The 21644-nt window shown below is 37.6% G+C and overlaps 1 protein-coding gene across 2 annotated transcripts in view; it reads right to left on the bottom strand.

Moving 5' to 3' along the window:
- Sema3d (semaphorin 3D) overlaps positions 1-21644 on the bottom strand; it is a 197523-nt gene that overhangs the window by 69069 nt on the left and 106810 nt on the right. For both annotated transcript variants that reach the window (XM_075956062.1, XM_075956063.1), the window contains exons 4-5: positions 15650-15712; positions 8777-8896 (exon numbers count right to left, since the gene is read on the bottom strand). In XM_075956062.1, coding sequence (XP_075812177.1) covers positions 8777-8896; positions 15650-15712 — 183 coding nt within the window. The remainder of the gene's footprint in view (positions 1-8776; positions 8897-15649; positions 15713-21644) is intronic.

The raw sequence follows: 21644 nt of genomic DNA, 5'->3' as shown, positions 1-21644 counted from the left end.
CTTTCTTTAGGCCTTTGCTATTGACATGATGCTTCTTATGAAATTCTGAGGCCTGCAACACACTTCCAATCAATAATTGATCAATCTCAGCGTTGCCTTGGGCTAGAGGACCAGGCAGACCTGTATGGGACCGGATGTGTGTTATGTACATCGGACAAAGCCTGTTCCTGATTATGTCTTGTACCTGGATAAACAATGAAGTCAACTCTGTGTCATCTGGTATAAATTCAGCGGTTTCAATATGCAAGATAACTCTTTCTGCATATTGTGAATCTGTAACTATATTAAGAGGTTCTTTAAAATCCCTTAGCACCATAAGAATGGCATATAATTCTGCCTTCTGGACAGAATTATAAGGGCTTTGTTCCACCTTACTCAATTCATCTGACTTGTAACCTGCTTTCCCTGATTTATTTGCATCAGTATAGAACGTACGGGCTCCAGTTATTGGAGCATCACGTACAATTCTAGGAAGAATCCAAGAAGTTCTTTTTATGAGGTTAAGTCTACCACTTTTGGGATAGTTGCTATTAATTTCTCCCAAAAAATTAGCACAAGCTCTTTGCCACGGTTCATTGTCTTCCCATAACTTTTTTATTTCTTCAGTAGTAAAAGGCACTATAATTTCTGCTGGGTCTATACCTGCTAGTTGACGAAGTCTCAGCTTACCTTTTATAATTAATTCAGAGACTTTTTCCACATAAGTTTTTAATTTTTTACTTGGTTTATTAGGTATAAATATCCACTCTAAAATAATATCTTCCCTCTGCATTAGAATCCCTGTAGGAGAAATTCTGGAAGGCAATATGACTAGGATGCAGCTAAGATTTGGGTTCACCCTATCCACATGTGCCTCCTGTAATTTTTCCTCAATCATTGTCAGTTCCTTTTCTGCTTCAGCTGTCAGTTTTCTTGGACTATTCAAATCTTTATCACCATCTAAGGTTTTGTTTAAATGAACTATTAGATCAGGTGTTATCCCAACAGCTGGTCGTAGACTGGAAATGTCTCCTAACAATCTTTGGAAGTCATTAAGAGTCTTTAACCGGTCTCTCCTAATTTGTGCCTTTTGCGTTTTAATTTTCTCTAACCCTATTCTGTAACCTAGGTAATTAATAGAATTTCCTCTTTGAATCTTTTCAGGGGCAATTTGTAATCCCCACCTAGGCAAGACTTTCTTTACTTCTTCAAACATCCTTTCTAAAGTATCTTTATTTGAATCAGATAACAAGATGTCATCCATGTAATGATAAATAATGGACTTGGGGAATTGTTTACGAATTATTTCCAATGGCTTACTTACAAAATATTGGCACAGTGTAGGACTATTGAGCATACCCTGTGGGAGGACAGTCCATTGATATCTCCTATTGGGCTGAGAATTATTATAAGTAGGCACTGTGAAGGCAAATTTTTCTCTATCCTTTTCTTGTAACGGTATAGTGAAAAAACAATCTTTCAAATCAATAACTATAAGAGGCCATCCTTTTGGTAACAGAGAAGGCAAAGGAATTCCAGATTGTAGTGAGCCCATAGGTTGAATTACTTTGTTGACAGCTCTTAGATCTGTCACCATTCTCCATTTACCAGATTTCTTTTTTACAACAAACACAGGAGAATTCCAAGGGCTGGTTGATTCTTCAATGTGGTGAGCATCTAGTTGCTCCTGCACCAGCTGTTCCAATGCCTGTAGTTTATCTTCAGCTAGAGGCCACTGTTTGATCCATATTGGCTTCTCAGTTAGCCATTTTAAAGGTAGGGCTGTTGGTACCTCTAAAGGTTTGGTATTTGCTGTATGTTCTTGTACAGCCTGAATGGCTAGTGACCTTTTTCCATAATACCTCATCATATACTTCCCAGAATTATGAGTTCCTGGAACTACAGGAATGTTAATCTGGGTATTCCATTGCTGTAGCAGGTCACGGCCCCATAAATTTATGGCAATATTGGCTATATATGGCCTTAGTCTTCCTATTTGCCCTTCGGGCCCTATGCATTCAACCCATCTTGTGCTTTGTTTTACACGAGATAGGGTTCCAATTCCCAGGAACTGAACATCTACCTCTTTAAGAGGCCAATTCGGATGCCAAGATTCTGGGGTAATGATACTTACATCCGCACCTGTGTCTAATAAGCCTTCAATAAAAGTGCCATTTATACAGACTCTTAGCTTTGGTCTTTGATCATTAATAGAAGTCTGCCAAAATATACGTTTACTCTGTCCTACTGGGTTTTTTGACTCATCCTCCACACGTAATTCATCATTTAGACCAGTATTACTTTTTACAGCAGAAATTGGAGCTTTTAATTTTCTTGGTGAGGCACGTTCTCCACTGTGACTGGGAATGACTGGGCCACTGTTGGCTTGGGGGCCTGCGAGAGGCCCCTCAAGGAGTTTCCCGACGGTATCGGGTTGCCTTGTTTGTCTGTTGTTGACCTGCATTCATTGGACCAATGTCGGCCTTTACCGCATCTCCTACATATACCTGAAGGCCTAGGTCTCCTATCTTTGTCATTCCCAGAGGAGATAATATTCCTAGAAATTCTGTGCCTGCAATCCCTTTTCAGATGTCCTAATTTACCACAATTAAAACACCTGGCAGTTTGATGTCTCCTCATTGCTGTGGAAATCGCTTCTCCTACCCAAGATTCATCGTTATAGCTAAACGTCTCAACATTCATCGTATGCTGAATCCATTCATCCATAGGTGCTGATCTAGACTTTAAAGGCCCAATTATCTTTTTGCATTCTATGTTTGCATTCTCAAAAGCTAGAGATTCAAGAAGTATTCGTCTAGCTTCTGGGTCTGTTACCCCTATGTCCAGAGCCTTAATTAATCTTTGCAAAAAGTCAATAAAGGGTTCTCTCTGTCCCTGCCTAATTCTGGTATATGATTCAACCCTTTTTGCTGGATCTTGTATCCTATTCCAAGCATTTAAAGCTGCTTGGTGACATAGACACAGTACTTCATCATCATAAAGAGCTTGGACCTGTGGATCAGCATATTCTCCTGCACCAAGAATTTGGTCTTGGGAAACCTCAATACCTTTTGCTCTTCCTTGCTGTTCCATATGTTTGGATTCTTCTCTGAAATAAATTCCAAACATCAAGGAAGGTCCATTATCTAAAACTGCAGACACTAACTGATCGAAATCATGGGGGGTAGCTCTAGCATTAGAAGCCCAAGTCCTTATCATTTCCTTTACGTATGCAGAGTGCAAGCCAAAATTAACAATAGCTTGCTTAATTTCTTTTAGATCATTCATTGCTATTGGCGTCCATCTAGCTTCTCTGACTCCCTTTGAGCCTTTAGAAGTTGACGCTTTGTCAGAATTAAGTATAGGGTATGCTGCTAAAACCTTTGGTAAGCCAGTTCTAATAGCTGGTGTTGGCATTGTATCCTGTCCTTGTGCCTTATTACTCTGTTCACCAGCTCCAATCATTTCTTCAATCATTTCAAGTCTTTTTATTATTGTCTCTTTTGAATCCTTAATCTCCTGACCTGCATGAGTTTCTAGTAAAGATTGTATGGTTCTTAGGAGTGCCATGATCTTCCTAAATGATAGAATATGCAAAAGAATACTAAAACCTAGTAACCAGTAAATTAAGTTATCCCCATAGTCATATAAACCTTGCATGATATAACCCATTGTATTGGTAACCAGAACAGTAAAATTCGCGTTGGAAACGGGAACTGCCATATTACCTATTATCCAGCAGGTGGCGCTGTTGCCAAGTCTCGACGAAAACACGGTCCTGTTTCAGAGTCCGCCTAGTATTTGTTAAAAACTGGAAAATGTAAGTTGCTCAACAAAGTAAATGTAATTAAATCAATTCCAGAGATGGAACCAGAAACCAGAATCCAGGGGTAGAGAAGAGCAACCTGGAAGCCGCTTATGCCTCCACGTGACAGAGTCACCCTGAGGGGTTGCAGCTTTCAGCAACCGCGTGCTCTGGTTCGCGTCACTTAAGAGCTGTGCTTGCAAGGGAGATTTAAAAACGACTCAGAAAAGAGCAAACCAGGCGGGCAGAGACTACGCGGGCCTGTGGAGTTTAAATCCACAGGCAGCGGCTGAGGAAGCAAGGGCTCCCGCCAAGCTGAACAAGCGCCCGCCAAGCCGAACTTGCGGCCGCCAAGCCGAACTTCCGGCCGCCAAGCCGAACTCGCGGCTGCGAGCCGGGAGAGGTTCTAAAACCAAACGTTGGGCGCCAAATGAAGGCGTAAGTCACAAACAATGCCACACCAGTTTGGAATTATGATTAATAGGGTGGTATTTATTTAAAGGGGAAAAAACTTACAGATCACTGTCAGCCCTCTGCGTAACCAGGAAGGAAGTCAAGTCACCAGCGGAGCAGGAAGTGAAGAGAGAGAGGAGAGGGAAGTGGCCGCTTTTTTAAAGGGAGAGAGACCACGCCCCAAGGGGCTGGTATCTCAGCGGCAATAGGCTGGAGGAGTGGGAGGACCTCCCGTAACAAATACCCACCCCAAATCAGCAGTGGAACTACACTAATAAACCCAGCTTTGCATGTGGAAACATCAGGGCAGAAGGGCTATGTACTTGGCTATGGCTAGTAACTAATACAGTCTCATGGATTTAAAAATTTCCTGGATGCATAGTCAAAATGTGATCATGAGATATGATCAGACCCGACAGCCTTTATCTGAGGTCGCCTAAGGAAAAGGGAAAATGACATGGTTAAATGTCCCAGCAAGAATGCACTTACGCTTCTGCTTCCCAGCTGTGACTAGGGAGTGCCTGCGGGACAGGGGGAGACTGCAGATAGTGGCCATCCCAGATGTTTACTCATCATTAAAAGCACATCATTTTCCACTGGCTAAACAGACCGATTTACTGTAATCTCTTCGAGAAGTCCACGGCAAGGGAGCAAGTCTTTCCGAACCAACTCCAAGAAGAGAAAATGATATTAACTGATGAATTGATGCTTTTTTTCCAAGACTACATGGTTTGCACGAGATTCTCAGTTTCTTTTTTTTTTACAATTAAAATTTTATTCTTTAATTTTAAATTCATTACATGTGTCAACTCAACTGAGCCTGGCAGTTTGGAGCCTCCCTGGGGGGTCTTAAAATTTGGTTGGTAATCCACTAAAGCAAATAGCAGTCTTTCAAGATTTAATTCCAAAAAGAATAAGAAATGCATGTCCAAAATGAAATTTGAATGGTGTTTTTGTAAATTCCCAATATCCTTCCATTAGAGCCACGGGGGTTCTGCTGGATTCTCAGTTTCTAAACTGCCATTTTGTAGGATATACTTCACACAATCCATTTAATTTAATTAGTTATGAAAATGCACCTCTTTGGACTGCACAGACAGAAATAATGTTAGCTGCTGGAAGGGGACTCTGTCAAGACGGCTCAATGGCACGAAGGTTGCAAAGCTTGACAAGAGTGCTTTCCTCAGCGCTCATCTGGAAAAGTGATGGAAAGACCCAGCCCTTTCCCCTAACGTTGACCTTTGACCTCTACACATGCTCCACAGTACATAAGTGGCCCAAAACCCTGCCCACTCACAGAGATTTAAATGCAATTAACTATTTAAATTAAAAAAAAACACTGTTAAGGAAGTAAACAGATAATAGGCTCACAGGAAATGATTAAGTATCAGCATACACCCATTTGAAGATGAGCTGTTTCACCCAAAAGGGGCATCCTTTATTTCCAATTTCCTTTTCTTCTTTCTTTTTTTCCTTTTTCCCTTCCTTCCTTCCTTCCTTCCTTCCTTCCTTCCTTCCTTCCTTCCTTCCTTTTCTTTCTTTCCCTCTTTCTCTTATTCTTTTTTTGTGTCTTTCTTCTCTCTCTCTCTCTCTTTCTCTCTCTCCTTGCTTCTTTCTTGTTTTTAAAATTGAAGCTGACTTCATCTAGCCAGGCTGACCTTGAACTGCATATGGAGTCCTGACTAGTTTTGAAACCCTCTAACCCTCCTACCTTTATCTCCCCAACCACTAGAATTGTAGGTGTACACCACAATGCTAGGCAAACACAGTTAACAGATAGTCATCAAAACATTCTATATGTAATAGAACATCAACATAATTTTATGTACTATGTATTATGATATACTTATAGTAATATATATTATTTCACAAATTGCATATATACGCATATACATATACTTAAGAGTAGTTTGTTTTCTCAGGGAAACTCCCTTGGAGGAAACTATATTTTCCTTTGCAAGTGGTTATCAGTTGGAGATAGCTTCTGGGTTAGGGGTGCAGTCAAGTGTCCATTTCTCTTTTCAGCTCTAGGAGCTTAGCTGGTGCAAATCTGTGCAAGTCTTGGCTACCTCAGTCTCTGTGAGATTGTATGTGCAGGATGATGTTGTCAGTAACTTTTATTTGATACTTAAAATAACTCTGTATTCACTTGCCCTTCTTGTTATCACATGCTACTGAATCAACAAAATCTTAAATATTTCTACCATGTGCACAAAGCTATGGAGCTGGTAAGCAGTGAAACTTGAGTCTTAAAACTACTCTTTGAAGCTGTTGATAGCTGCCTTGACCTCTCTTCTGAGGTAAGAGCTACAGTAAGCCCCTTGGAGTAACATGGTTAAATGAAGTATGTGCAATTACTAACTCAGCACTTTCCCCAGAAGCTTGTTACAGTTCTTATAGCACTAAATAGTGTTACCTTCCCATCCCTTCCAACTCCTCAGGGTTCATCTTAACTTTCCCTTTCTTCCTTTCATTGTGCCAGACACTGACTGGCTGGCCCCAGCGGGGGTTTTCCTCTAGCCCTTTGCATACATTCTTCCCTCTTCTCATTTTCTCTCCAAGTAAGCTGGTCTATTTGAAATGGAAAGGGTCTGTAAACTTCTATAAATAAAATGTCTTGAAATGAATGATGCATAAACATAGTGATCCATAATGAAGCAGGTTGCCTGTTCTCCAGATCAGCTCAAAGTACCGAGTCTCTATCCCTCTACTCTCAACATGCTTTTTATTCTGAAAACTCGTAAATTGAACTGCCCGGACCTTCTTGATAAGTCTCTGGCTAAGTAATTAGCTCTATCCAAATTCCCTTCAAGGGAGCTTGACTTTAAGAGTTACAGAGCACTGTTTGCTTCCCTGGCAGGTTGTGAATTTGCCCTTTAGCCTTAGGCCTAAATCCACACACAAGCTGTGGGGTGCTCATATAATTATACCCTTTGCTACTGTTATATATTGCCCTTCATCCGAGCCAGGCTACAGAACATTACACTGGCAACAAAGAATGATAGATTCCGTTGCCAACTCTCTGAGGGGTTCAGAATTGAACTATCATGGCTGCTTTACTTTCAAGCAGTTGAGTCAAGGCAGGTTAGACAGATGGTTAGAGGAATCTGGTTAGTTAGGCTGGTTAGACAGTCTGTTAGAGGAGTCTGTTTAATTAGGCTGGTTAGATAAGTGGGTTAGAGAAGAAAATCTGTCTGGCCAAAGTTGTAGGTTTGACCTGGGCATGCATCCGCTAAGTTAACATAAAGAAACCTTTTTGTAAGCCCAGACTTTGCTCTCAAGCACAAAGACTGAAAATGCATACAGTTATACACAGGAAATACATGCATAAGCATGAGAATAGTGCCTACAAAGAAACAGTATAGAATACATGACCAAAGCTCAACTGGTCATGATGGCTTTGGACAGACACTGTCTTGGTTCAGCTCATTGCTGTCCTGTTTATGATAGACCAAGAAAAATCATTTTTACTAACTTGTATATTAGGGATTACAATGGCTCTAATCTCTGTTGCTAAAATTCCAAAGTGTAAAAAAATGCATGCAGTACACATGCCAATCTATGACACTTGAAAAAAAATTATTTTTGTTGAAATTCTGAAATCTGCATGCTTCTCATTTATTAGAAATGCTCATCAATAGTTGGAATAAATTAATCTTAACTAAATACATCTTTTATTTCCATCCCAATAGTTTAGCCCAGAAAATTCAATGACTTCAGTGTGAGTGAATGTTTATATAAAACCAAGAAAACTACTGATATTCATTTAAAGTCCATTGTTAACACATATATCAGCCAATACATATCTCAAGAACATTTTTTATAATTATTTACAATATATAATAACGCTATAAGATCATATGTGTAAAATGTATTTTCATAGCATTGTAATTTATAAACATGTGTAAATGTGTATACAAATACTATTAGAAGGAAAACTGAAAGCACGTGTGTTGTTAATAAAAACAATTGTTTATAATAGTTTATATTGCAAATTTTACTTCTCTCATTAAAACAGGTTTGATAGAAAACAGTATAATTTATAAAATGTTTAGAAACATGAAGTCTTATATAACTCATGTTATATTTACATGTATAATTTGTGCTGTAGACATTGTAGTAAATTATATTTTCTATTGTTTCATATTGTCAGGGTTTCTGTCCTTCCAGGTTTCCATAATCATTAAGTCCCAAAGAAATTACACAGAGGTCTACATTAGTTGTAACCTGACTGGCCCATTAGCTCAGGCTTCTTATTAACTCTTATAACTTATATAGCCCATTATTTTTGCCTATGTTAGCCACATGGCTCGGTACCTTTTTCATCAAGGCAGTCACATCTTTCTGCTTCTGTGGTTGGGTCAGGACTGCAGAAGAATGGGCTTCCTTCTTCCCAAGATTCTCCTGTGCTCATTGACCCACCACTATTTCCTGTCTGTATGTCCCACCTACACTTCCTGTCTGGCTACTGGTCAATCAGCGTTTATTTAAAATATAATTGACAGGACACAGACCACCATCCCACATCAGTTTCATTACCTCCTTGTTGAGTCCAAGATCAATATATCCACATAGTGGATGAAATGCTCCAGTTCCACACACATAAATGTGAGTCTTATTATAGGGTTGAAGTACTCGGATGAAATTCGCACATTCTGTCTATTGGGTAAAAAAAAAAACAAAAAACCATTAGTATATGGCTAATGGACAATGCTTCATTTTCCTTGTTTTAAGAATGTATCAATTATCCAAAATAAGGAAAATATAGAAAGATTTATGAAAATGGTAGGACAATTTGACTTGAACAATGGAAAGCAATATAGAAATTGTGGCTAAAGTAGTGGTATTGAAAAGTCTTAAATTTATCCTTTTGCAGCTAGCTAAAGTGTTGAGACACAGAGCTCTATAGCTGTGTCCGGTGAAACCCAGAGAGTGGATATAAACAGATTGGGTATGACACAAACTATCAAAGAGCACAAAATCTCTCCTATTCTGCTGCAAACACAAAACCTAGCCCCTGCATGTCTTCCTATCTACCATACCAACTGTCCAAAACCCAGCAAACAAAACAGTGGACATACCACATCTGTGTTCCTACCCTAGAGTCCCCTTTATTTTTGAAACTGGAAAGTCTTTTAAATCAGGTTACTTCATGCTGGGTCTTTCCTCATGAACATTTTTATTCCATCAGAATTTTGAGGACTCACATTTATGTTTTGCACATGCTTAACATCTAAACATTTCTTTCCATTTTTACTATCTTTATGGTTATTTTCTATAATTGATTTACCGGTAAATATCAATTCTCTGTTTTTTCTTAGAAAATTTATTCAGTTTATTAAAGAAAATATTAAATTTATCTACTATAAGTGAACATTTAGCTCTAGAAAACTTTTGTGAGCAATTTATTTTTTCTTTGCTCTGAGAGAGAAAATCTCACAGTGTAGCTGAGGCCAGCGAGGAACTGAATAAGGCTCCCCTTAAGTTCAGGGTAGCCCCCAGGCTTAGACTGCCCAGGACTGGGATTCGGAGTGAAAATCCTATCCCTAAATGGAAACAATTGCTGAGCCATGAGTGCATGCTTCAGGACCCCGCAGATCCACAGAACTTTCACAACCACTCTAGACATTTATCCTGTATACATGGCAGGCAAATGTTCACTTATAAAGTAGGAAGCTGAGGAAAAGTCTAGTTTCTCCATTCCTGACTGGCCAGGGACTCCTCACCAATAACGCAAGGTCACTCATGGACAGTGGGAGATCCTACTGACTACAGACATTCCCAGAATCCATATCTCATGGCTCACAACTGATAGAGTGCCCCAGTTTTAAAACAGGATTCATACAAGATTACAGACAGCCTCGACATTGCCCAACTACTAGCCTTTATCCCAGGAAGGAAACTCTGTCCTGTTTTAGGCAAATAATTTCCATAAGAAGAGGCTGCAGGAGAGACATGTGGACCCTTAAGACTGTAACATTTCTACATTATTAAGCTCATCACCACTATTTAGGGTCAACAACAGCTTTTACTCCTGGAAGACTCCTCAGTTTCCCTGTGAGAGAGGCTGCCTTCTGTTTCGTGTGCTGATAAACAGTCCCCACCTGTTGAAGGTCAGACTCCTATGTAGTTCTGTCCCTACCCGGCCATAGAAATCCACAACTGCTTATAACTCCAGCTCCAGGTGGTCTGACACCTTCTTTTGGCTGCCATAGGCAACTGCACACACATCGTGAACATACAGAAAAGCAAGCACACAGGCATATACATAAAATAAAAACAAATAAATCTTATTTACAAAACCAAAAAGAGAGAAATGGTGGTTTGTACCTGGCATGCCTGTACTAGGATGCCAAATTCAGGAGGATGGATTCAGAAAGAAAAAAGTACTAATGGTTTAGAACAATGGAGGCAACGAAAAAAGAAAAAAAAAGCCAATGCAAAAATGTAAAATCATTTGCGATCACCACATAAAATTTAAGCATGGCATCCAGGTAGGAAGGGAGGTTTACACATCCCCAGCTTTTACTTAGCTTCTGCATGTCCATCTCGCTATTTGGTCTTTGGTTCTGCACCAGCAAGGGTACAGAGGCCTGAGACGAAAGCCGTCTGGCTAGAATAAGACAGTCAAGCTCACTGCCAGTCATTGAAGCACCCTATCAAATGCTTCATTTTACCACATGGTCATTGGATTTAGATGTCAGTTTTGAAGGATCTTAAAGAGATACTTGCATTATAATTAAGACAGCTCCCTTCCAGGTATAGACTATAAAATCTGGATGATATGGGTCTATGTGAGGCAGCACTGTTTAAAAAGGCAACTAGGGGTCAGCAGTTTAACATAACATGCAGTTTAAGATGTGTATGTGGTATTTTAATGATTACAGAACAACAACCACATATCCAGAAACATATCTAGATTGTGCCCCATCACCGCCTTTTCTGGGAGTCGTTTTGGGATTAACACTCTGGCTAAATTAACCTTAATTCAACAAAGCATGTTTGAGTTTGGAATTATCTGCTAGAGGTCAGAAATGTCATCCCTGAAGTGTTGTGATTGTGTGTGTGTGTGAGTGGGGGGATGTTGGAAGAGGGCCTTTCTCTAAGGACAGTATTGGTTGCCAAAGGGAAGGAAGGCTGTGATTAGATTATAAAAAGATAAGATCTATGATTTTGCATTTTGCCGAAAGCAGACATTTAAGGCAAACAATCTTTATGTAATGTACTCTACAATGGCCTTTTAATTCATGTCTTCATGTTTTTAAATCTCAGAATTTATGTACTGCTTTCTTTTTATGCACAAAGTTTCAAAGCTTTGTTTAAGTGGCATGATTAATAATTAACTTGGTTTAATTCACTCAGTGACTTGCTAGGCTATTGATGGTGGCATAATTCTCTGGGGCATGAAGAAAGATAACTTTGAGAAGCAGTTTTCTAAACTTTCCCTGAACTGGCTAGTTTGTCAGTCACTGCTCACAATGGCAGTTGTAGCATTTGAATGATATAGTTTATTGGATTTCTCCTGTTTTCTTTATTCCTCTCATCTAATTTTTCTTTCACTCATAACAACCTTCCCTGACTAGAAAGTGTGTGTGTGATGAGGGATTAATAAGTAATAATCACTAAATTATTTATTATTATTATATTAATGTCATTTTTATACTTATTTATTTTATCCATTCAAGTGTAATGTATGAGTGTGTGAATGCCAATATGAACTGCATTCCTATGGCCACTGTCCATGTGCGTTGGTCAGAGAACAGATCATTGGTTGTGTTCTCTTCTCTCATCATATGGGTTTGGGGGACTGAATTTAGGTCCTCACTCTCACTTGATAAAAAGCACTTTTTCCTATTGGGCCAATTCACCAGTGCAATGGAAATTTCCTAATTATCTCAAGTAATACTGCAACTTTTAACATGTTGCGCCTTATATGTATCCATCTAAGAGTTAGGTAAATGTAAAATTAAATTAAAATTCACAGAATAGCCTGGATATGAAATTTTAAAATTTAGTTTTCTATTCAGTTACTAAACAGAAATAACAAACCAGAGGTACTTAGACTCTTGATGCCAAAATGAAATGTAGTGCGGCTCAATATGTAATTTTAACAACTAAAATATATTAAACTGAGACATCTGTATGAGCTATTAGAAGACACTCATGGTTGAGAAATCCTTAGCTCTATTTTGGCAGTGCCTGGAACTGAACCCAAAGTTAGGAGAAACTTGAGATGATACAGAAATGTTGTATCACTGAGCATTTCCCCAGTTACTTAAGGTTTGGTTTTATCTTTGGATTTTACACCATATTGTGACAATAAATTTTTTTACTTTTGTTTTCCTTAAGTGATTTGTTATTGTGCTTTTTTAAATTTTCATTTTGAGACTGAACTTTATGTATGTCAAGCAGACTTTAAATTTGCCATATGAATTGTGGAGTGTCCTCAGTCTCCCAAGTGTGGAGATTAAAAACATGGTTAACCACACCTGCTAGTAATCTCCTACAATCTTGTGATCATTCCCCAGATAAATTTTTAAGATGAAACCTTGTATGCAAAGAAGTTCTTAGGCTTCAAAATTATTAAAAGTATTTAAGTAAATTTCTACTAAATAAAATAAAATTCAAATATATATTTTTGTTTAAAAACAAAATCTATCAATGTAAATATCTATTAAGAAAATAATCTGTTATAGTAAAAGGACAAAGGAAAACATTTTTAAAGGGAAAAATTACAGATATACCTATGTCAATATTTAAAATCTAGACCTCAAGATAAGTGCTTGTGGTGGTTTGGGGAAGCACAGCCTCCCATAGACTCATGTGTTTGAGTGTTTGGCCCATAGAAAGTGGCACTATTAGAAGGTGTGGCCTTGTTGGAGTAGGTGTGGCTTTATTGAAGGAAGTGTGTCACTGTGGGGGCAGGCTCAGAGAACTCAATACGTTCAAGTCACACCCAGGGAAACACACTGTCCTACTGCCTGAATATCAAGAAATGGTACTCTCAACTACTTCCCAGCACCATGTTTTCCTGCATGCTATTATGTTTTTCACCATGAGGATAATGCAGTACGCCTCTGAAACTGTAAGTAACCCCAATTAAATGTTTTTCTTTATAAGAGTTGCCATGGTCATGGTGTCTCTTCATAGAAATAAAGCCCTAAGACAAGTGAATATTTTTTATGAGTGAAACTCAGTGTAAAAATAAGCTTTGCAACACATTTAAGCTTATAAGCACTTATCAATAACATTAACACATGTATATGTCTTTTTTTATAATTCTGTTAATCACCAGTAAAAAATAGCAAAACATCTTTTAACCAAGTACTGCTGCTTAGGTTATATTATCAGGTTCTTTGAGGTCAGTTTCAAGACATGAACACAAGAAGCTTTAAGTCCTTAATTGGTAAAAGGTGATGATCTTCTCAATACTGATATGTGAGAATTCTCACACGTAGGATCATTTGTAACAGGAAATACTGGGAATGGCCAATGTTGCAATAACAGGACATTCATGAGATGATGTGGCAAGGATTGCAGAGCTACTTTGGAAACTATTGATATGGAAAAGTCTATGGTACTCTAAGAAGTAACAAAAATCCGTTAGAAGAAACTATGTATATAGTGATTTCATCCTGAAAATTAGAAAATAAGCTTCGAGAATGCACACATTGCAATGTCACTTGATGCCCCAGCTAGTGACTCCAGGCAAGAAGCACATTATTAAAGTGACCCTTCATTGTTTCACACATAACATATTAAACTTTTACAACAAACACATTTAGTTTTATGCTTTCTTAGAAAGTAGAAGAATATAGAATTGCAGAATTTCATAGCAAGATGCTATTTTTTTTTCTGTATGTAATGTTTCACTGTCAAAGCTGGCACCTCTGTAGCTAAACAAACAGATAGCCCAGGCTAACCTCACCTTTGCTTCCTTTTGCCTATACCAAGCAGTTTAATTCAAGCTTTATAAACAAAACTAAATCATTTTCTTTATGTCTTTCTTTTAGCACCCTTCTTCAAAACAATACCAGCCCTTTCCTGCCATTCTTCCCTTCCTTGGGTTAAACTGAATGACTGTTTTAGGGAGTATAATAGTTCCCACCCCACCTCCCTTCTCCCACCATCCCAATTAGTTAACTTTTGTTAGAGTGAATAATTCACTACTTTGTAGTTATATAGTACCTCTTTGTAAATGAAAAGTCTTTCCAAATACTTGTTAATCCCAAACATGTTCTTTGGAAGTGGGTAAAAATTACTAGAAAGGAGGGAAAGAGAAGGTCATGTAGAGGCAAGAAGTCAATGAAACTAAAGACTTGCCTGTTTTCTGTTGATCAGAATCAATGCAATACTGTTTGAAATGAAGATCAATGTTATGGTAATATTAAAAAGAGACATGACTTGGAAAAAAAGATTGTTGACCTATCATGTAGATTTTATGGTGTTAGGAGCACAGAGGATGTGCCCAGACTTCTGGCTTCAGTTTCTGGTTTCAAGTGTGTAGTATTGAATGAGCCAATTGCTTTTGCTGGGTCTAGTCTTTTCATCAGAGAATGAGGTTAAATGAAATTATAACTATCGGCATAGGAAGTAGTTCTTTAAATAAGGTAACTGGTATAAAACTGACAGTCATTATCAGTAACTCTAAAAGAGAACGCAGGTTTAACAGGATGCACTAAAAACAAGGAGGGTTCTGATGCAGCATCAAATTTTATAGTCCTGTGTGAAAAAGGGAAAGGCTCTGTACACCTCTAATCCATGGTTAGCAGTGGACGAGCGTAAAAGTTAAAAGCGATTACCAGCTCACAATTGTGGGCTCAAGGACAGAACATCCAGAGAAGTTAATCCCCCCTTGTCTTAACTGAACAAGGAAGTTACTGTGTAACTTAGTGAACAGACTGATGGGAAAATACTCTCACAATGCAGTTTAGTTCCACCTCCTGACATTCACGGTTTATCCTTCCTCCAACTCATGGGAAAACTGACATTAACTTAGCTCTCTTTCCTTACTTCTTTATCAAGTACTAAACATAGATGATTCACAAAACATAAAATTATTCTCAGGGTGTCAGCCATACCTCTACGGCTTATTTGACAAATAATTTTGAAAACTGTTGTTACCAAATTACTTTAAGCCCACAAGTTCAATGAGAAATTGATTTCTTTCTTCATCCATGGGCATCATCTCAGTGTGGAGATACTGAGCAGGGTGAAGCCCTTCATGGCACAGGAGGAAGAAAAATATATCCAGAAGTCCCATCCCCTGTTCACTATAATAATCTGTACAGAGAATGCCAGTTTAGTAATAGAAGTAGCAGACAATGTTATTATTCAATAAAAGAGAATATAAAAATTTACTGCACTGTTAGTGTCCAATTTGAGGAAGTCACTTTAAAGTTTCATACTTACATTTGGATCTTTTCCAGCTAATTTACATAATTCCACCCGTTCTTTTGCAGCAGGCCAATAAATCTGAAAGAACATTTAAAGGTGGATTAGAACAAGCACATTAAAAACATCTAATTCTGATTTGAAAAGAGACTAAGTAATACCAAAGAATAAACGTCAACTGCACCTTGGAGTCCAAACATCAATATTTTCCAAAACCCCTCTGAAAATCTTTCTAAATGAAAACTGCAATTTTCCTGGTTTTAATGATGTAGTAGCAAATAACTTATTTTCAAAGGCATGTATGCTCTTTTGCGATGTCAATACAACTTTGAGGTAATATGTGTTAAATTCATCATGCTTTTCTGGGTTTCTCCGAGTGGTGGTGCACCGTAGAAATGTGTGGTGAGATGGCAGAAACAGTTCTCTGTCATTCACACAAGCTTCTACTCCAACCCAAATATTAGAGTCAATTTGCTCACCACATTTAGCATGCATAGAGTACAGACATATCTGGAAAGAAGCTAAATATTTTAGAATTATATCTTATTTAAATATCACAATATCCCTAAAAATAGATATACTTCCCTTCTTCATTTTCATATCAGAAAACTTAATCACATAGCAATGAAATAAAACATAAAATCCACAAAAATAAATCATGATAATCTGACCCACATTTGATGTCACTAAATCTGAGAAACTTAATCAGTATGCAGCAAACATGGCTTTGGCAAAGGACCAAGGTGAAGAGCATCCTCCCCTTTGGTAAACAGCACTAAAATATATTTCAGAAAATATTTTACACATTTACTGTTTATCTGTTTCTTTTCTTTTTAAACAGCTTTGAAATTATGTAAGGATGCAAAATTCAAACAGTTATGGTAGTCCATTATAGCTTTTAGCAGATAACCCCTGTTAGCTGTGGGCAAGAAAAAACAGAGATTACACACTCAAGGGGGAGATGACATGAGTTTCAATCGTATCCAAACTCTTTTATCGTGTTTCACACTGATGCAGGAAAACATTTTAATGACTGAAGGAAAGGCATACTCTATGGTAATGTGATGAAGGGCCTGGTTAAACCAGAAGAATGAAAAGCATTTAGATATAGCCAGTGTTTCATGGTATGATCTTCATAATGTGATCTGGAGTATAGTATCTCTTAGCCAAGGAAAACTGAAAATGCCACCCAAAACCCATTCTTAATGGACAAATACAGTGAAGTAATGAAATTTCAAGACAAAGAAAGTCTGCTATATTTAGAGAACATTTCTGTAATCTACAAATCAGTGGTGTATGCAAAACAATGGGCGAGCAAACAGTGCACTTAGGTGATGAACCCACCTGGAAGTGTGAGCCACAAGATTCAGAAATGCCATTTACTCAGAATTGTCTAGCCATAAATAAAGGGCATTGAGCCTATAATTTGTGATCCTAGAGAAGCTAAATAAGAACATGAACCCAAAGAAAAACATATAGTCATCCTCCTGGATATGGGAAGTAGACAAGATTGCTGGGCAAAAACTGGGAATTTGGGGGTGGGGTGGGATGGGGATAAGGGGAGATGAGGAGAGAAAAGTGATAAGGGGAGGATGGGGGAGCTTGGGGGAATGGGATGGTTGGGATAAAGGAAGGGTGGATATGGGAGCAGGGAAGTATATATCCTAATTAAGGGAGACATCTTAGGGTTGGCAAGAGACTTGACTCTAGAGGGGCTCACAGGTGTCCAGGGAGATGTCCCCAGCTAGTTCCTTGGGCAACTGAGGAGAGGGAACCTGAAATGACCCTATCCTATAGCCATACTGATGAATATCTTGCATATCACCATATAACCTTCATCTGGCGATGGATGGAGATAGAGACAGAGACCCACATTGGAGCACCGGACTGATCTCCCAAGGTCCAAATGAGGAGCAGAAGGAGGGAGAACATGAGCAAAGAAGTCAGGACCATGAGGGGTGCACCCACCCACTGAGACAGCGGAGCTGATGTATTGGGAGCTCACCAAGGCCAGCTGGACTGGGACTGAATAAGCATGGGATAAAACTGGACTCTCTGAACATGACGAACAATGAGGGCTAATGAGACGCCAAGGACAATGGCACGGGGTTTTGATCCTATTGCATGAACTTGCTTTGTGAAGCCTAGCCTGTTTGGATGTTCACCTTCCTGGACTTGGATGGAGAGGGGAGGACTTTGGACTTCCCCCAGGGCAGGGAATGAGGACTGCTCTTCAGACTGGAGAGGGAGCGGAAAGGAGTGTGGGGAAGGGGAAAAGAGTGTGGGGAGGGGGAGAGAAGTGAGAGGAGGGGGAGGGAAATGGGAGGCGGGGAGGAGGTGGAAATTTTTTCAATAAAAAATAAATAAATAAAAAATAAAAATAAAGTTATGTCATTTCCCTCTCATATAATTTTAGCCAATAATTTCTAAAACTTTTTCATGTAGTGGAAAATGTTCTAGCCTGCATAGTGGTTCATGCCTTTAACTACAGCTCTTGGGAGACAGAGACAGGCTGACCTTTGTGAGTATGGGATCATTTTGAGGTCTATAGAGTGAGTGCCAGGCTAGTCATGGCTATATGATGAGACATTGTTTAAAAAGCAAACAAAAGCAAACCACAAAGAACAGAAATGCTATATAATCTGTTTCTTAAAGCTAATTGTCACTTTTAGAAAGGTCAACAGCCTATCAGTCTGAAAGAGGATGTATACCCATGATCTATTTTTTATAATTCCTGACACTTATTTGATTGTTAGTTTAGACTAACATTTCTTTCAGTCATTTCAATAAATCAGTCTTTTTATTTTTATTTCAGTAATGGTCAGATTTAATGGTACTTTAGGAAGAAATTTATTACAAATATTTATAGAATTTTTCAGACCTATGTAGCTTGGTGATATTAATATATATAAAATGTATATTAAGTATATGAGTTCTGAAGAGCACAAAGATAATCATGGATTTCTACTTTTCTTTATAACACCAGTGAACTGAATGGTTAGGTTAATAAAACTTAAGTTAAAATCCACTTTCAAATAGAATTTTAAAATATTATTTTATAGATCTAAAACTAAAAAAAATATTCAATAATAATAAAATGTGGAAACAACCCTTTCAGTCTCTGTGCACTCTACATGAAACTTTCAAGATTACTATGGATTCAGTGCTGTTCCTTTTGTACACTGGGTGCACATATATGAAGCCTTGTATATGTCAGAATCAAAATAGTCTTAGTAAGAATTGCATTGTGGCAGTATTTAAGATATGCTATCTTTACTGTGCTTATAAGTGATCTTTTCTTTTACTTGTGTTGTACTTATTAGAATCAATGATTATATATTTAAATGATCTATTTAAAACTGGCATTTAGCAAAGAGTCATCTGTAACTACTGATCCTCTTGTTAAGGACTCAATAAAGCTGAGATTTGGCTTTGTGCCACCACACCAGCTTCTTGTGAACGGTAATTAGTAAATACCTTAAGGAAAAGAACTATCCTTAATCCAGTCTATATAAACTTAATGAGACAGAAGTACTTGCATATATATCCTAATAGAGTACACTGAACACACATAATCACATAGAAACTTTGAAATGAAATTTAATGTGTGTTCATACACATAAACTAACACTCTGATTTTTATATGTTCGTGGGTGTGTCTTGTATGGTAGTGTATGCAAATATCTCAGCTGATATGATGTAAGGGCAGCAGAATAGACTACATAGACAATTTGAGCTCAACCAAGACTAGAGATCAGAGAGAGAGAGAAAAATGATAATATTGATATAGTCTCAATTTTAACATTTTTATATCTAAGTTCAAGATAATCTTAAATAAAATAAATGATTCAGTGGGTATATATCAAAACAGCCCATTTAATAGAATCATGTTTAGGATATAGTAGTATATTATCTATAAAAATCAGTTCTTTTATCATTTGGTAATGTGAATGGCTTTGAAACACTGGGTATCAGTATTCTTATGGCTCTCTAATTTTATTAGTAATAAGATATTGTGTATATCTTCTTGTACTTAGTATCTCAGACATAATCCTAGCATAGTAAAAGTTACATTGAGCAGGCTACAACAAAGCACACATGCCTGTTTTACAAATTGGTGGCTCTCATAGAAAGTCCTCCACAGGTATTTTCTTCCACTTATCGCAGATCCACACGGAAAGCTGTGAGGTCCTTTACATCATTTCTGTGTCTTGTCCTGGGTTTTTCACACAGAGCTCTAGTGTGACTTGCATTTTGTACGAAATATTTGCAGCTGTCATTGTCCAAATGGTCTTTGAAATTGCAGTTTTCCTTTACATCCCTGATTGCAAATGTATATCTGACTTCTTTCTCTTCAAGACAGACAGAAAACTCAGAGATGTTTTCTGAAACTTTAGAGCAGACCAAGAATTTTTGTCTGCTTAATTATCTGCAGTGTAACCACTGACCAAACCACCACTGAACAATTGAATTTAACTTCAGTGGTAATTCTTACACCTCTATTTGATAATAGAAACTGTCAAACAGAAGCAAGGAAATTTACAGAGTCTTGACTTAAGAGAGATAAAATTTTAAAACAACTATAAACAAGTACCCATATTCTAAAATATACTGACTTAAACATCTGAAGTCACTTTGTCTATCTAACCTTTAAAATATTTAGTAATTAATCATTTTCAATGTATTTTATGCTATTTGGAAGGACTCAAATACTGATGTGTAAAATATTTATTTAGTTTCTATTTTATATTTATATAATATAGATTGTTAACATGAAGAAAGATTATTCTTATTAAGCAAAAATTATCTTTTATACCTCCTTATGTCCACTCATAACTCACTAAATTATGTTTAAGTATATTTTAAAAGAGATATCCTAATAACTTCACATATAAACTTGAAAATATGACCCATGCTTTAGCTGTATAAATATGATTCTTTAAAAATAGCTTTAGTTTTAAATTTCTTGAGTACTCATTTAATGTTGAAAAATTGTCAAGGAACTTACAAATAAAATACTACAATTATTGCTTCATTCATGAATCATGAAATTCATTTGTATCCTTTATTTACAACTCATATAATTCATTTAGAGTTGTCATTTTCTAAGGTGAAAATGCCACACAGTTTATTTTGAAGTAGTTAATGTTAGGGAAATTACAGAAACCTTCAAATAATGATAAGTCCTTATAACAACATCCAGAGGAAGTCCTAATTATATCTGCTCCTTGTTTCATCTTTAAGAGACACTTTAATTGACTCAAGTTAGCAAGCACAAGTTTTGTCCAATGTCCTTTGCCCTAATTCAGAGATGCCAAAAGACTAAATAGGACACCAGAGAAAAACTTGCAATGTGTTCGTAAAACCTAATTAAAGACAAAAATTCAGAATCCCAGAGACAGCATACATGTCTATCAAAGGGCATGACGCAAATGTATGATTGATCGTAACAAAGATGGGAAAATGTTGAGATAATGAGATGTGGTAAAGGATTTGAGTGGTAAATGGGAACAATGAAGACTATGGATCCTAAGGCAAAACTGAGGTAGACTTAAATTAATAAATACTGCAAAGCAAAATATAAGCACTGCTGAAGTAAAGTTTGAGTTATTACAGCTGATATAGGTGTGGATTGTTACAGATGAAAAGTCTGATTACTCAATTTTTTTTCTCTCATTTTAACGTCCATATAAGTGCAGAGCTATAGGATTTTCCAGAAACCATTTCAGATCACAAGATGGATCTAGGCTTAGCTTGTCTACTGCCGCATGTCTAACCTCCTATGGATGATCTTGGTGGAGACAGCTGTCAATCTCCTAATATCTTCCCAAGAACCTTCTTCCATGACCAGTATAAGTAACTTTCCAGGAATACCACCACAATTTTGTGGAGACCCAAAAACGTGAGCACATTTCACCTTGTCTGAAGGTCAGAGGGTTTGAGATTACTCAAAGTAGTTGACAACAACTGTGACTCCGTACCCTGACATAATGCGGTTACTTGGTGTTTTGAA

The sequence above is a fragment of the Microtus pennsylvanicus genome, chromosome 22 (genome assembly GCF_037038515.1).
Source record: "Microtus pennsylvanicus isolate mMicPen1 chromosome 22, mMicPen1.hap1, whole genome shotgun sequence".
Lineage (NCBI taxonomy): Eukaryota > Metazoa > Chordata > Mammalia > Rodentia > Cricetidae > Microtus > Microtus pennsylvanicus.
Note: the sequence above shows the minus strand (reverse complement) of the source record. Positions and strands in the feature narration are given on the sequence as shown.